At 41.5% G+C, this 16,343-nt stretch overlaps 3 protein-coding genes across 5 annotated transcripts; 2 read left to right on the forward strand and 1 right to left on the reverse strand.

Annotated features, from left to right (window-relative positions):
- Positions 1 to 1,358: 1,358 nt before the first annotated feature.
- On the reverse strand, positions 1,359 to 15,295 carry vipr2 (vasoactive intestinal peptide receptor 2). 2 transcript variants are annotated; one of them, XM_077623982.1, is made up of 13 exons: positions 15,024 to 15,295; positions 13,341 to 13,440; positions 13,159 to 13,266; positions 12,985 to 13,082; positions 11,162 to 11,259; positions 10,779 to 11,071; positions 10,649 to 10,709; positions 10,513 to 10,582; positions 9,592 to 9,683; positions 9,380 to 9,518; positions 7,183 to 7,224; positions 6,915 to 7,110; positions 1,359 to 3,484 (listed from the first exon to the last, which is right to left on the reverse strand). In XM_077623982.1, exons 1-12 carry the CDS (start codon positions 15,069 to 15,071, stop codon positions 6,934 to 6,936), a joined length of 1,326 nt encoding a protein of 441 aa, XP_077480108.1. In that variant the 5' UTR covers positions 15,072 to 15,295; the 3' UTR covers positions 1,359 to 3,484; positions 6,915 to 6,933. The 2 variants fall into 2 exon arrangements, with proteins under 2 accessions (XP_077480108.1, XP_077480107.1); XM_077623981.1 differs by lacking the exon at positions 1,359 to 3,484 and having other exon boundaries at positions 6,102 to 7,110.
- LOC144091550 (uncharacterized) lies at positions 2,691 to 3,646 on the forward strand. The gene is made up of 4 exons (XM_077623983.1): positions 2,691 to 2,872; positions 2,945 to 3,050; positions 3,143 to 3,217; positions 3,298 to 3,646. The coding sequence occupies exons 1-4, from the start codon at positions 2,794 to 2,796 to the stop codon at positions 3,464 to 3,466; spliced, it is 429 nt and encodes a 142-aa protein (XP_077480109.1). The 5' UTR covers positions 2,691 to 2,793; the 3' UTR covers positions 3,467 to 3,646.
- LOC144091551 (uncharacterized) lies at positions 5,138 to 6,103 on the forward strand. 2 transcript variants are annotated; one of them, XM_077623984.1, is made up of 4 exons: positions 5,138 to 5,258; positions 5,328 to 5,436; positions 5,523 to 5,597; positions 5,689 to 6,103. In XM_077623984.1, exons 1-4 carry the CDS (start codon positions 5,177 to 5,179, stop codon positions 5,786 to 5,788), a joined length of 366 nt encoding a protein of 121 aa, XP_077480110.1. In that variant the 5' UTR covers positions 5,138 to 5,176; the 3' UTR covers positions 5,789 to 6,103. The 2 variants fall into 2 exon arrangements, with proteins under 2 accessions (XP_077480110.1, XP_077480111.1); XM_077623985.1 differs by having other exon boundaries at positions 5,146 to 5,258; positions 5,331 to 5,436.
- Positions 15,296 to 16,343: the final 1,048 nt, after the last annotated feature.

A 16,343-nucleotide genomic window follows, 5' to 3' on the forward strand; every position in this document is an offset into this window, starting at 1 on the left:
TCAAACATGAACATTCTTGGATTCAAGTCATTCTTCATCGCCGCCAAAGTTAAAAAATGTGGAGACTATTAAAAAGAACTTGACACTCAACATTTCACTTGAAATCTGCACGCGTCCTCAAGTGAAAGCGTCTCTTTCCCAACCTGTCATCACCGTCAACCCTTTAATCGAATCAAGATGTCTACTCGTTTCTCACATGCTCAACGTTAAAAGGAGACGTTTGCGAGATTGCAGATCTCTGAACGTGTTGGTGACGTTTCGGATGACAGTCGGAATGTTAAGAGCGCCCAAACAAAGAAGAAAGGTTCCCACTAAAAGGAAGCTCTTACATGAACTTCTGCAGTAAAACTTCTCCATCACTTTTCTCCTCGTAAAATACATTTTTTTTATGAATACATTGTTAGGATAAATGTCAAAATGAGTCCAAGAATTGAACAGTTTTGTCTGTTTTTCCAACTAGAACAAGCTGATGGTAGTCCAAATGAACACGTTCCACCAAAGACATTTTCCTCATTACTATTGATTTATTCAATACATTAAAATACATAAATGAAGTTAGTTTTAAATATGGTTTTGATGTCGTGTTTGTATGACAGTGTTATGGCCATACATACACACAAAAAAGGCCTATTGTAAATATTGAGATGAAAGTCATAATATTACTAGGAAAAAAGGGCAATATTATGATATTTACGTGGTAATATTACTAAACAGAGACGTTATATTACAAGGAAAGAAATAAAATTACACAATTGAAGCCCTAATATGATTACTACTCTGTGGGTAACATTACGACTTAAACCTGGTAAAATATAGTTGTTGTGGTGGTGCTACTTTTGTCCGCTGGGCGGCGACAAAGTCAATACAAGTACATGACATTCACACTTATTGTAGCAGACGGAATTAGAACGAGTAATTGATTTCCTTGGGGGGTGATAGAGCCAATCCATTTGAAACTTTATAACTTTCTCACGTATTCAAACACTTAACTTACTGGTTGCTATTGACGACGATTGACGTCCCGTCTACTGATTAGGAAGACAGTCAAAGAGTTGCTCTTTATCCATCAGACTATACGTACATTGAAGCGAGCTAAGAATTCCTTTGGCGCCCTCTTGCGGCCGAGTCGTTCTGTTGATGATAAGACAATGTGTTTTACTGTCATGACATCGTGTGTGTCACCGCCACACTCGATCAAAAAAATCACTTCCTTCTTTAGCATGTCGCAAAAAAGAGAAGGAAGCATCACGGACACATTAGCAAATCACCGATGAGCTCATCATTTTCCACTCTACACTCGCATATTTTTACGAGCACTGTGTGAAATTGTGAATTACTACTAAGTTTCTTCCGTTCCATGGCGTGTTTACTTAAAATGACGGAACTAAACAATGATTCATGTGTGAACATTTTTTTAGACGGATGTACTGCTATTTTGACTGGAATGGGCAAATGGTTATTATAAATGAAAATGAATACAACGTTATATTTAAAAAATACAATTCATTCGGATTACATTACGACGTGTATCGCTAACGGCGGCAGCATAACATAATTTCCAGCTGAAACGGTCAAAGACGTGTATGGCTAACGACGGCAGCATAACATAATTTCCAGCTGAAACGGTCAACGGCGGTTCATTAAATGCTAACTTGATAGTGTGTGCAAAAAAATGAAAGCACAAATTTTCTTTGATTTGTGGGGAAATAGTGGAGACAACGTTGACACGTTTGTTTCTTAATTGTGAAAATAACATCATGTGCGCGTGTGTCAACCAAGAGTCGTCGTTTCGTAAAAAAGTGCGGCATGACTAAAACAAAAGGAAACTGGAACTAGTTAATAAGGACTGCTAATTAGGTTGAAGACTATATAAATAAATAAATCAAACCCAGAGTTATTTTACATGGAAGCCCTAGTGTTCTTCCAATAATGGGAGTGGTGAGTAATTTGCAAAAAAAGTTATTTTTAACCTATAAGTCATTGGAAAAATACTACTTGATTCCTGTAATGTTGTCGCTTGAATCAACACACACACATACATATATAATAAATGTCATATTTTTTGTTGCTGAGAATTTAAAACGTTGACCCTAAAAAAGAACAACCGTTATTTACTTTTTAAATTATCTTAATTTGCAAAACTATACAACTTTTAGGGAGTCCTTTTCAATTTCAATGCTTTTTAAATGACATCTTTAGTTGTAAAATGCATATTTTTGTATGTAGAAATAAATATATGATCCTAATATTAAGTCTTTTCCCTCTTACAAAGCTACAAATTTATGCTAACGTCATAATTAGCATTGCACCGACAAATTTCCGCGCAGAATCGGCTGATACTAAACTCACGGTGAGTTTATTACCCCCCCAAAATGTATTATTTTAATACTAAGTTTTGATATATTAGTTTGAATATGTAAAGTTATTCTGTTAGGGCTTGTTGAACTTATTGACTACTGAAAATTGAGCATTCATCAACCGCCATTCCTCCCATTTAAATACGTCAATTGAATGTCTGTCGTCATTGTCGTCCATTTTGTTCTCCCAAAAAGAAGACTTAAAAAAAACTGGAAGATCACTTTCGATTTCTCCGCCGTCACCCTCTTTTGTCACTTCCCGTAAAAAAACAGCGTTTGGGTCATTCCAAAGAAGCTAGTCCGGAAAGAGAAAAGCCAGATAGATGACTGGACTCCACTTCTGCTTTTCGCTCCTTAAATTCGGCGCCGTTTTGGTCTGTCCTCGATTCCCTTTTCCGACGCTCAAGCTCAAGACAACTCCTTCCTCCCAAAAACCATGAATTCCCCAATCCTAAGGAAGAGTCTTTGGGCGTTCGCCCTTCTGGCGGTTTTCGTCCAATCCGTCTACGGACAAGGTAAACCCATTTTTTTTTGTCCGGGGCTTCCCGTCAGAGGACGGCCTTGAAACATTTTCCGTTGTCCCGCAGGGAAATCCACGGTGTGCTGCAAGGTGGTCAGCCAAAATGAACTAACGGAAAAGGCAGTCGCTTTCAAAGTGCAGGGCCCGAGAGCGCCGTGCCAGCGGGCGGTCATGTGAGTGCGAAAAAAAGACGAAACAGCGCCACGGCGGCCGAGCCGCGTCATTGCAGCTTGACTCTTAACGCCGAAAACTCTTCCTTTGGCAGCTTCTTCACCAAAAACGACCACTACTGCGCCGCCATCGACGCGCCGTGGGTCCAGAAGAAGATCGCCGCCATTCGGTGAGTTTGACCTTCATTTTCCGCCATTTTGTCTTCTGGTAGGAGGACCAACTTTCAACTCAGTTCCATTTTGTCTTCAGGGAGGCCAATGTCGCCGCAACTTTGAGGACCAAAAGCACGCCGGCGTCTGAGCCTGGGTCGCCGTCCTCCCTGTCGGCGTCATCTTCCTCACCCGTGCCGCCATCTTCCTCGCCCATGCCGCCATCTTCCTCTTTCTCCCCTCGTCTCCTCTTCCTCGGCGGCCGCTGAGAACCCGGACGTAGTTTCCTTTGGAAGACCAACGTTGAAGATTCGCGCTTCGTGAATTTTGTTATTTATGAACGCCATCTAAATTATTCTGCACCTTAAAAATGTCCAATTCTATTTATTGAGCATCTTGCTATGTTGCTTGTTGGATTTTAATTTGTTGAAAATAAAAATATGGGACTGTAATAACTGTGTTTGTCTTGATTCCTAACCCAAACAAAAAACACCAAGTGCGATTTATACTCCAGAAAATACTTCCCTGATTCCCTAAGCTACTTATTTTCCATTCAGATAATCCTCACAAAGGTTGCGGGGGTGCTGGAGCCTAGTCTAGCCAACTATGGGCAGAAGCCTTACACCATAAGTTGTTTTCAAGACAATCAATGTAATATATTAGCAATTACATATTCAATACTATATTACTAGGACTATACTATGACTATAGTATACTACTACGGCTAAAAAGCTACATAAAATGAGCTATACTTCCTTAAAAATGAACAGGAAGTAACCTCAAAATGCCCCAAAAAACGGAGGTGAATGCTCCAATTTCAGCAAAGAGTTAACATGCCCTTTTCAAGTAAAAACCTTTTTTTGATACAGTGACACCGTTTTAAAATGATATAGCGTTTTTTGGGCGACAACACATTCGGGGAAATAAAATATGGCGATATATTGTCAATCATTGTATTGTGTTGTAATAAAGTTAAAAAAAATGATGCAAGAGTAAACAATAAATGGTAAAAACACATTTTTTTTGCAGTAAGAGGTGATGACAAATGCGGCTTTGACATTGTTTCCGTGCGACGTGTCCGGAAGAAAACGATGATAAGGTGTTAAAAAAAAAAAAGGCGATAAATGACGCATAGCGAATGTGCCTTATCGAGCAAACAAACCCTTTCGCAAGCGCGTGAGTCTTTGTGACTGGACGGCTGAGTAAAGTGACATTTTGACTCAAATTCACAAGTTATTGCCAAGTCATTCCAACGCTTTGGTGGGGTTAAAAACCTTTTTACCGGAAAACCATTTATCTCCTTAAAATGATGAACTTTTTAAGGTTTATTTGAGAAATTTGTGTGCGCCGTGGACGATAGACGTTCAAATTCCTTGAAGCAAATCGACAAACGTTGGCCTGGTTGTCCTCATTTATTGGGTCAAAACTCGTATTTTTTTTAAGCTAAGATGATATTGGGTGAAAAAAGACCTATACAATTGTATTTAATCATATATCCTGTACATAAATTAGCCACAAGCTACGTTTAGCGTAAACAATTGTATTTGATCATATATCCTGTACATAAATTAGCCACAAGCTACGTTTAGCGTAAACAATTGTATTTAATCATATATCCTGTACATAAATTAGCCACAAGCTATGTTTAGCGTAAACAATTGTATTTAATCATATATCCTGTACATAAATTAGCCACGAGCTACGTTTAGCGTAAAAAAAAAAAGAGCTACGAGCTAGCTTCTCTGACTCAAGGCATCTAAAAAAAGAAACCAAAGCGCAACGTGACGTTGGGAAAACCTGATTTGCTACTTCACTTTTAGTCACTGGTCATTTTTGCCGTTCCCCGGAAAAGAAAGCGCCTGACTCAACGTTTTTAACTTCCGCTTTTGGACGCTTTAAAAGCGTCGTGGCGAGCGCTCACTTCTTCACACTTCTTCAACGAGGAACCTACTCTGACCTTCCGAGCGACTCTGAGCGAGATGAACCCTACGGGAATCCTGATGAAGACCTTTTGGGCGGCCGCCGTCTTGGCGGCGCTGTTTCACGGCGCCCTCGGGCAAGGTGAGCGAACCTCTCCGGCGTCCGGCTTGGTCTCGGGGGTTCGGCGTTGACGCCTTTCCCGCGCTTCAGTAGGCAAACCCACCGACTGCTGCAAGACGGTGAACTACAATGAGATCCAAGAGACGGTGATTGGCTACCGAGTGCAGAGGCCATTCCCTCCTTGCGTGGCTGCCATCATGTAAGTGCACCGATGAAAAAAAAAGGGGAGAAACGGCGCCCCCTGGCGAACAGGCGCTCTTATAATCCCATCCGATCCAACGACAGATTCTTAACGGAAAAGGACTTTTACTGCAAGGCGTTGGACGCTCCTTGGATCCTCCCTAAAATCGCGGAAATCAAGTGAGTTCCGCTTCTTCATCTTGGTCAAATCCTCATCCTCATCCTCTTTTTTTTCATCTAATTCTTTCTTTCTTCTTCTTTTTTTGCGCAGCAAAGCCGCTATGCGCCGATCCAGCGCCAAACCCTCGCTGCTTTCCGCCATCACTTCCGGCGCCAAGCCTTCATCATCAACACCTTCATCTTCATCATAATAATCCCTTTGTGGAGAATCTTCATTTTCATTCCTTCCTTTAAATGGAAATGTCGACCCTACCAAGATGGCCGCCCAGTTTGGTCAATCCAATCCTTCTATCGGACCCCACCCTCCCGCTTCAAACGGATTGGACGTCCACGGCGGCCCACCCCGTTAAGATTAAGATAATGAAATTATTTATTGCTTTATTTATCTAAAGGAGATTATATTATTTATTGGTAATTTATTTCGGCGCGCTAACAACGGCGGATTTTATTTATTGACGATGGCGTGCGAAATGCTGGGAAAAAATAAAGAATTGTTCTAAAGTGTTAAAAAATAGAGTGAGTGTTTTTATTCACATTTTTATCTTTGCTCATAATGTTCCTGATATCACAAATATTACAATATTTCAGTACAAACCAGTTCATCCTGGATGCCAACTTCATAGTTCGCTTTTTATACCATATTTTCTTTTTTATAAACAGCAAGCCTATTTTTAAAAATGAATAAAAATTCCTTTTAATGATACTCGTGGAATAGGAAGCATATATTATTCCCTCGATATATTATTACATGTATAAAGTTTTCCAGTATAAGAATGCGTAACATAATAATTCATAGGAAAACATTAAATTGATGTTTTTTTAAATATTTTTTTTTGTTAAATTTTGATGTAATTCCAGTATTAATCACCAGATAGAATTTGGATTAAAGTAGGGGTGTCCAAACTTTAGAAAATTCAAAATTTCATGTCTTAAATCGATGATTGGAATCAAGGGAAAAAAGAAAAATGCTGTTTTTTGACATGTATTTTTTAAATATTGACTCATTGGTTGACACTGAGGACACCAGATGTCCAATCCCCTTTGCCTGGGAGGGTTGGCAGCGATCAGTGCCGACGCTGAGAAATGCAGACTGCATTTAAGCTTCTTGTGCGAGCCCAATTCCGAATTTGGACACCCCGCACTAAAGAAAAATAATTTTATTTTTTATTTTTCTTCAGTTTTGCTGTCTATTTTTGACGAAACCCAAATTAGTTTTTAAAAGTGCCATAAATGTTCGTCACGTGCAAGAATAATTCCCCTAGTGGGCTAATTACGATGTGTTAAAATAGCGCAAAACGTCAAGAAATAAAAGAGTACTTGGAGTAGAAAAATCTTGTCACAGCATAAAGGTCTCCGTCTGCAAGATGGACGCCGCCCGGGAGTTCCTGTGGAACGGGGCCTGGTCCACGGCACCCTCGTGGGCCGGCGGGGCGGCGCCGGGCCGGCACGGGCCGCCATTGGCGTAACGCTTGAGGGAAAAGCTCTTCCAGATCCGGCGGAATTCGCTTTGGACCTGGAGAAGAACAAAAAAATGAATAATAATATCATCTTTACGGTTATTAAATAACTTCCAAATTTGGCTTACCTCGCAATTAAGGAAGCAGTAAAGCACCGCCACGATGAAACCCTGAAAATCATCCAAAATATTAATAAACATTTCATGTGGGCCGGGCCATTTTAGATATCATATTTAGATTTTTTTTTTTAAATTGGATTATAAGAACTGGATCAAAATCCCTAAATATTCAGTTTTTTTATAGATATAAAACTGTTTATTTGAACTTTTTTTTTCTTAGTAAGGGAAAACATCTAATAATCATTTGTTTTTCATTTCAAATGGAAACAATTTTAAAAAAAACATGTTCAATATTAAAGTGGAAAACCGAAAATATTTGTATACATTTATTTTTAGATTTTACAAAATGCTTTTGAACCTAAAAACACCAAAAGAAAAAAAAGAGAAGCACCTGACTGCAATCCACTGATTGCACTCGTAGGACACTAGTATTGTGCAAAGCTTTCCTCTTTAGAAGTTGAAACCAAAGCCTTTTTTTTTTACATTTTGCCCAGCCCTGTTAAATAAATGCCTAGTCTTATGGGATGCTACATCTTCCCTCATATGTCCAATGCTTCAATTTCTTCGAGGCACTCACTCACTCACTCATCAATGGTCAAAAGTTTGCACTTTGATGGCCCATGTTTGAAATAGGTCCCAACAAAAAAGTCTTGAACTGGCTGCTTTGTGTTTTCCAAACCATCCAGCAAAGACACAGCTGACAAAGTTAAATCAACGGGGGTTGGGCAGTTTTTCCTTCAAACTATCCAGCATCGAGCGAGCTGACAATGTTGAACCAGCGGGGGTTGTGCTGCGACAAGCACCTGATTGCAATCCACTGATTGCACTTGCAGGACACTAGTATTGTGGAAAGATTTGCTCTGTCGAGGTTGAAAACAAAGCACTCACTTTTGCATACCTGTCAACCTCTGCCGATAACTGCCCTTATAAATGATTATGATTCCCCTTACAAACAGTTTGTAAGTTTTTTGGGGGGTTTGTAAGGGGAATCATAATCATTTATAAGGGCAGTTATCAGCAGAGGTTGACAGGCATGCTTTTGCCCCTTTTTTTAGTTTGCCTAGTCCTGTTAAATAAATGAGTACAGTATTTTCACGACTATAAGGCGCACTTAAAAGTCTTAATTTTTCTCCAAAATAGACTGGGTGCCTTATAATCCAGTGCGCTTTATATATGGACCAATACTAAAATTGTTATCACGATAAAATCAAATAAATCAGGCGATAGGGTACACTAAAGGTGTCAGACTCGGGTTGGTTCGTGGGCCGCTTTAACGTCAACTTGATTTCACGTGGGCCGGACCATTTTAGATAGAATATTTAGATTTTTTTATTTTTATAAATGGATTAAAAGCCCTGAATGTTCAGTTTTTTTATAAATCTAAAACAATGTTTATTTTAGCTTTTTTTAAAATATATTTTTAGATTTTAATAAATGATTTTTGAACTAAAAACAGAAAAAATGATTAAAAAATTACAATTATTGATTTAAAAAGGGGAAATCAGGAAATTAATCTACATCAGAATCATACAGAATATTCATTTTTTATAGATCTAAAACAATGTTTATTTTAGCTTTTTTAAAAATATATATATTAGATTTTAAAAAATGCTTTTTGAACTAAAAACAGAAAAAATGGATGAAAAAATGACAATGATTGATTTAAAAGGGGGAAAATCAGGAAATGTAATATACATCTATACTCTTCATTTTAATTTGGTCCTAAAACAGAAAGTCGGCACTCATAATTGACTTTCCTGGGCCGCACAAAATGATGCGGCGGGCCAGATTTGGCCCCCGGGCCGCCACTTTGACACCTGTTTTAGATGATGACCTTTTTGGGTTTATTTTAGCTTTTCCTTCCCAAAAAAAACGTTAAAGTGTCAGAAAAAAAATGAAAAAAGTCGACTATTACCTCGACTCATGATGTGTATATTTATTCTGATTTCTACCTATTGATTAAAATAGTGACATACCTGTCAACCTCTGCCAATAACTGCCCTTATAAATGATTATGATTCCCCTTACAAACCCCCCAAAAACCTTACAAACACCGTACGAGTCGTACGGTGTTTGTAAGGTTTTTGGGGGGGTTTGTAAGGGGAATCATAATCATTTATAAGGGCAGTTATCGGCAGAGGTTGACAGGTATGTAGTGAGTAGACATTTTTTGTTGTTGTTGTTGTAAAAATGTAAGTTTCCAGACCTGGAAAGATCCGAGTCCCAGCTCAAAGAAGATCTTGAGCCGCCGCATGGTCTCGTCGCTGGGCTCCATCAGGTAGACGAAGACCACGTGGTGGATCCCGAACAAGGGGATGAGGAGGAGGGTGGACTTGGCCAGACGCCTGCGGCCCAAAAAGAAACCCCGCCCACCGTCAACCGCGGGCCCAAAAAGAGCCAATCAATGGGCCGGCTTACTTGTACTGCGAGCCGTCGTTGCCGCCCACGTCGGCGCAGCGCAGCTTCTGCACCAGGACCCGGATGATGCTGATGAACAGGACAAAGTTCACCTGACAAAAAAAATAAAAATTAGATATACAGTCTTTGCATAGATGACATTATTCTATTCAAATTGTTTCCATCTGTGTACTTTTTTAATGATATATATCTAGTGGACTTTCAGCTATTTCATTTGAGATATATTTATTTCAATTGTTTTTTAACTTGAACTCAAACGATTCATTACCGTATTTTCTCGCATATTAGCCGCACCCTTAAAATTGCCTTCAAATGGTTGAATTTGACAATTTCTCGCATATAAGCCGCCCCCTGATTGACAATTTTCACCCACCTCCATATTCATGGTTTTAAAAGGGAGTACGGATGTGTAACTTTGAAGGGAAACTCTTTTATTTCTGAGATACTGTATACATGGATTTAAAATTCAACATTCCTAAAAGGGTATTGCCTGCATGTAGAAAACTTCAAAATGGAAGTCATGTGAGCAGGACAACCAGGAAGTGTGTCCGTAGCGCTCTAGTTTGTCATCCCGAGGCAAGATGGCGGGCAAAAGTGACTTTTTCCGAAATTTATGCAAGATACGGTTTATATTTTTTTCTTCAATTTCATTCATAGACGTCAAAATAAATGTTGTTTAGCGTTCAAAATCAATGGCAGTGCCGACATGACGTTCCTATTGATGCGTTCGGGACTCGGCTCTCTCACCACCGCTTTCCATATTTTAGCTGAGAGCCATATGCACCCATCAAAAGAGCCACATGTGGCTCCCGAGCCCTGATCTACATCTAATGTAAGGTGACATCTAATGTAAGGTGAATGGAAGCCATTTTTTTTTCAGTTTGGACCCCCGTATTGTAATTCCTTATTTGTTGTACTCACAAGAACGCAGGCCAAAATGGGCCAATCCAGCACCCTCGCAGGGACGGGATTGTCGTTCCTCTCCCAGCACCTGAAATCCACAAAAAGCGCCGGTTCCCGCAAGCTCGGGAAATTCCCAACGCCTCGTCTCGCTCACCACGCGTCGTCCAAGCGAATCCGACACAAGATCCACGCCAGCGTGAAGACGGCCGGGATTCCTGCGGGGGTGGCGAACGGAGGCGTCGTTAACGCCCGAGCGCGACGGGCGCGCCGGCGGCCTGGCTCACCCCAGCCCACCAGCGCGAAGACGGACAGCCTGTCGCGCCCCGGGCGGACCACCAGCAGCAGCGTGTGAAGGTAGAGCGCCTCGGCCAGCAGCCAGAAGAAGTTGGCCATGATGGAGTAGTTGAGGAAGACCAGGCTGCTCCGACAGCCCACCAGCGAAGGTCTGGCGCTGCAGTCCAGCTCGTGGTCCTCGCCGGAGAAGAGCAGGAGATCTTTGGTGAGGACGGCCACGGCCCGAAGCATGAAGGACGCGAACAGGTTGACGTGGATGGAGTTCCTCATGCAGTGAAGCCTCCTACATGGAAAGGAATTGGGGATTGTGTTAAAGGACAACACAGTCCTGCCATAAAAGTGAAAAATTCATTCATGGAGAAAATGTGTGTACCTGAAGAATGCGATGATGACGGTGCTGCTGAGAAGACTGATGAGGGATAAGCTGTGACCCAGCGTGGACACCACCTTCACCACCCTGTAGAACACCAGCTGAACACGTACGCCGTAAATTGGCATCCAAACATCCATCCCATAAAAAGAAACAAAAAAAAATGTCTTCACTCAGTAAAATTAGCACGTTAGCCGAGATGCTCACGACTAGTATCATTGACGCAGATATAGGAAAACATTCATTTTTTTTATGTACCGCTTATCCCAAGGGTGTCAGAGTCGAGTTGGGTCGCGGGCCGCTTTAACGTCAACTTGATTTCACGTGGGCCGGACCATTTTAGATATAATATTTTGATTTTTTTTCTCTCTAAATGGATTAAAAGAACTCGATTAAAAGCCCTGAATATTCAGTTTTTTATAGATCTAAAACAATGTTTATTTTAGCTTTTTTAAAATATATTTTTAGATTTTACAAAATGATTTTTGAACTAAAAACACAGAAAAAAATGACAATTATTGATTTAAAAGTGGGAAAATCAGGAAATTGAATATACATCTATACTCTTCATTTTAATTTGATCCTAAAACAGAAAGTCGGCACTAGTCATTGACTTTCCCGGGCCACACAAAATGATGCGGCGGGCCAGATTTGGCCCCCGGGCCGCCACTTTGACACGTGTGGCTTATCCTCACAAGGTTCGCAAGGGGTGCTGGAGCCTATCCCAGCTGTGGGAGGAAAGTGGAGTACCCGGAGAAAAGCCACGCAGGCAATCCCGGGGAGAAAATGCAAACACAGCACAGTGAGGACCGACCTGGATCTGAAGCATCGACCCCAGAACCGTGAGGGCGATGCGCTGACCACAAAAAGAGCGTTAGCAAAAATCTCTCTAATCCGAGAAGGAAGCAAAATGAGGCGCGGCGCCACGTGAGCTCTCGACCAAGTGTCGCCCGCCTAAGATGCCTCCTTTTTACGAGCCACTTGGCTCCGAGATGTCCATTTTTGGAGACGCCTTGTCTTTTTTTTTGTTTTGGCACGCGGGCCCCGAAGCCACTCGACACGCAGACAAAGTCGCCAGGTCCACCAAACGCTCTCCAGACAGAAAAGGGCCATCGGTGGGTCCGACGGGAAATAAACACGAACTTCCACGGGGATGAAGTCAGGCGCACTTCTGGACAAGATCGCATGCCCGCGTGCGCTGCCGGCACATTGTTTATCGGCGCGGACACCGCAAAGTCGTCTTTCATGTCTTCTTCCTCCTGACGTAAACACCGGGCGGGAAGTGGGCTTTGCTCGCAGATGTGTTGGAACGCACCCAAAACCCGGCCTCGTCACCGCCGCTCTCGTCCACAGACTCCAATTTGCAACGCCATAATACTTCCATATTACCGCGGTACGGTGGTGTCGTGGTTAGCGCGCCAGCCTCGCAGTTCTGAAGTCGAGGGTTCGATCCCAGATCAGTCCTCACTCACTGTGTGGCGTTTTCATTTTCTCCCCAGGCTTTTTTCCAGATACACCATTTTCCACCCAAAAACCATGCATGCTAAGCTAATTGTATGCTAAATTCCCCCGACATGGGTTGTTTGTGTCCTTGTGCCCTACGATTGGCTGGCCGCCGATTCAGGGTATCCCACGCCTGGTGCCCAAAGTCGGCTGGGATAGGCTCCAGCACCCCCGCGACCCTTGTGAGGATGATTGGTACAGAAAATGAATGAAATATATTTTTTAAATTTACTCGGTGCTCATTGGTGATCTAAAAACGTCCTCAAAATGAAGAGAAAGTGAAGAATGTCCTCTAATGAGGCCAAATAATAAAAAGTACCGACCTCGTTGGGTTGCCCGGTGTCGTTGGACGAGCAGGCGGCGGCGATGACCGGGTAGACGTCCGACCAACCTTCCCGCGTGCACTTCCTGCTTAAGTTACCTAAAGGCGCAGAGCATTGAGCTAAAGTTGTGCGAAAGAAGGAGATCGCCGTGCTAGCGGCGTGCTAGCAACTCACCTTTCTTCCCGAACAGGTGCAAGAGGGGGGCGGGGCAAGGCTGGGTGACCACCTCCCCTACCGCCGCGCTTCGCCAACACGAAGCGTTGTCCCACTCGCCGACACACCCTGGAAAAGTATTTTATCTTTCACAGTTTTGACGTCTACGGCCGTCATCGGCGGCGAGCGTGTACGCGTGGCACCTGCGGGGGGTGCCGTGAGCCGCTCCAAACCGTCTCGACACTCCTGGCTGGCTTTTTTCATCTCCCAGGTGAAGTGGCAGAGTGGAAATCGGCCCGACGCCTGACAATCACGGGAGGGAGAAGTCACAAGTTTTAGCATGTTTTTGGGATGTGGGAGGAGAGCAGAGTACCCAGAGAAAACCCACAAAGGCAAGCCGGAGAGCGCCAACCTGGAATCGAACCCTCCACCCCAGAACTACGAGGCGGACACGCTAACCCAAGGGTGTCAAACTCGGGTTGGTTCGCGGGCCACATTAACGTCAACGCCATTTCATGTGGGCCGGACCATTTTAGATATCATATCTAGTTTTTTATTTTTTTTAATTGGATTAAAAGATCTAAAACAATGTTTATTTGAGCTTTTTTTTTCTTAGTAATGCAAAATGTTTTTTAATCATGTTTTTTTTATTTCAAATGGAAACAAAATATTTTTTTGAAGTGGAAAATGGAAAATATTTGTGTATTTATTTTTAGATTTTACAAAATGCTTTTTGAACTAAAAACACAAAAGAAAAAAATGTGATTAGAAATTGCAATGATTGATTATAAAAAGGGGAAAATCAGTAAATTTACTCTTCATTTGAATTTGATCCTAAAACAGAAAGTCGGCACTCATCATTTACTCTCTCGGGCCGCACAAAATGATGCGGCGGGCCAGATTTGGCCCCCGGGCCGCCACTTTGACAGCTATGCGCTAACCACTTTTTTTTTTTTTTAATCTCAGAATGAATTCTTCTTATTAATTAATTATTGATATAAAGCCCGATGACTGACTCGACCAGAATTCCTCAAGATGGAGAGTACAAAAATAAAAGCCCCCATTTACAATGTACCCCTCTTAAAAGAAAATTGTCAAACACAGCTGGGCTATGGAAAAAAAAAAAAAAAAAAAATACCTCCCTCATATTTCCCAGCATTTATCTCCACGCACTTACACACAATGTGCAAAAAAAATGAACAACACTTGAACTGATAAAGTACGTCTGTCAAACCAACTTCACCGATCGCGACCGCATGCTCGTTTGGGAAGGGGTCTGGGGGGGGGGGGGGGGGGGGGGGGAGTATTTACACTAACACTCGCGAGCATTCGACAGCCGTCCGTGTGTTTACCGCCAGCGTAAACACACGCTAGCGCACGTGTGTCAACAAAAACAACTTAAGGGCTAGCAATTTTAACCGCCATTTTTGTGTGCTTTTTGTCCGGAAAGATAACGCGGATGAAATATTAACCACGACATGCTAACACAACTCTGCGTGGGATTGAAAACTTTGGCCTACTTTGGCGTCCAATCTGTTTGAACTGGGAGGGTCTGGCAGCTGCCAAATGAGCTTTTAGCTTAAAATTGTTACAATAAAAGTGTCTGTTTTAGCAAAAACTCACTTTGAAATGTGAAAAAAGTTATTTATCTTTTGTGAAACAGCAAAAAAAATCTTATCAAACGATCGCTGCCATCCCTCCTCGTCCAAATGGATTGGACGTCAATTGCCGGCAACAGTACAAACACATGATCATATTCTGCTAGCCCCCCGCTCTCGATTAAGTGGATTAATTATGATTGTAGTGTGTTTTGCATGAATACGACTCAATTATGAAAATATTTGAGTATATTAATATAATTGCATGAAATAAAAGGCTTTGCTTACCTCATGCAGGAATGGGATGAGCACCAAGATGATGATCTTCATGATCATCTCATCCGTCAACTTCTTTCAATCCAGGCATGTGCTACCACCAAAAACCATAAAAGTCAGTCAAAAATGATTTTCATTAAGAAAAAAAATGTTTTTAGCGGTTTTTGTGGGTGCAGGGGCGCACTGAAGTGGGTACACACGTGAAGAAGGAAAGTAATGAACGACGAGGACTTTTCTGGTCACGCCCATAACAGCCAAGGATACCGCGGCGACCTCTGGTGGATAAAGATGGAACTGTATTTATTTTTCTTTTCACAAAAAACATGAAAAAGCTGAAAGACCCTCGTTCAACTGTTCATAAAAAGTAATAATGTTTAAAATGGGAACAATTATTTTCTTTTTTTCTTGCTTTTGTGAATCAATTTGTAGATTTTAGCCCTTGTAAAAGTATTGAAGTTTATAAGACGATTATTGTATTTTTTTGGAATAAATCCACATTTCCGCAGATTTTAGAAGCAATAAATCAAGTTGAAAATAAAGTTGATTTATGCAAATATTTATGTTTGAATGCATTTCTTAAATACGCCACATTAGCAACATAGCTAAAAAAAGAGCCATATCTTTGAATATACATGATTTGCCATCTTCAAATGTATTCAAACCAATTATGTGACATTGTTGTTTGACCTTTTTAATTAAAAATGTTAAAATATAGCATGTACTTACCCCCAAAGGTCTTGAATTGTTGGAATTTGTATTTCTGGAAACAATTATAATTACTTTCACTCTTTGCCACATCCGCTTGCCTACTTTTAGAACAAACAACAACAACAACAACAACAATCAAGTATGACTTGAAAACAGCGTGTCTTTAGCCAATCAAAGCACTTTATTGCACTTGTATAGTGTGACGAGTGAGCCAATAGGAGACTCTTATAAAAGTGTCATTTTTGTCTTTTGAAGTCATGTGTACAAAACAAGTCACACACATTTGTACCGTACAAAATCAACACTATTTACATACAATACACGCGCAAGCTAGCACACAGACACACACGCGCACCTGATGGGACGTCCCTTTTTGTGGCGCTTTTTCGCCAGCGCGGCCGCTAAACTAGCTGATATGCATAAACAACTCCCCGCCCCCTTTTCCCATAAAGACTCGAGTATGACACATATTGAAAATATTCTACATAATCTGCGTCACAGTCTGCTAACGGCCTCCCGCTAACGGCGCTAAGCGCGCTAACGCCGCCTGTTTCCGGATGGACGGACAATATTCAAGTTCATCTGTAATAAATATTCCTCTTTCATCTGTTGTAGAGTCCAAAT

This window comes from Stigmatopora argus, chromosome 17, assembly GCF_051989625.1.
Source record: "Stigmatopora argus isolate UIUO_Sarg chromosome 17, RoL_Sarg_1.0, whole genome shotgun sequence".
Taxonomy (NCBI): Eukaryota; Metazoa; Chordata; class Actinopteri; order Syngnathiformes; family Syngnathidae; genus Stigmatopora; species Stigmatopora argus.

Coding starts and splice junctions, on each gene's coding strand:
- LOC144091550 (XM_077623983.1), top strand. CDS start 2,794: ATGAATTCCCCAATCCTAAGGAAGAGTCTTTGGGCGTTCGCCCTTCTG. Junction 2,873..2,944: donor CCAATCCGTCTACGGACAAG/GTAAACCCATTT, acceptor GTTGTCCCGCAG/GGAAATCCACGGTGTGCTGC. Junction 3,051..3,142: donor CCGTGCCAGCGGGCGGTCAT/GTGAGTGCGAAA, acceptor TTCCTTTGGCAG/CTTCTTCACCAAAAACGACC.
- LOC144091551 (XM_077623984.1), top strand. CDS start 5,177: ATGAACCCTACGGGAATCCTGATGAAGACCTTTTGGGCGGCCGCCGTC. Junction 5,259..5,327: donor TCACGGCGCCCTCGGGCAAG/GTGAGCGAACCT, acceptor CCCGCGCTTCAG/TAGGCAAACCCACCGACTGC. Junction 5,598..5,688: donor CCTAAAATCGCGGAAATCAA/GTGAGTTCCGCT, acceptor TTTTTTGCGCAG/CAAAGCCGCTATGCGCCGAT.
- vipr2 (XM_077623982.1), bottom strand. CDS start 15,071: ATGATCATGAAGATCATCATCTTGGTGCTCATCCCATTCCTGCATGAG. Junction 7,225..9,379: donor TGGGACTCGGATCTTTCCAG/GTCTGGAAACTT, acceptor GATGATTTTCAG/GGTTTCATCGTGGCGGTGCT. Junction 7,111..7,182: donor ACTGCTTCCTTAATTGCGAG/GTAAGCCAAATT, acceptor GTTCTTCTCCAG/GTCCAAAGCGAATTCCGCCG.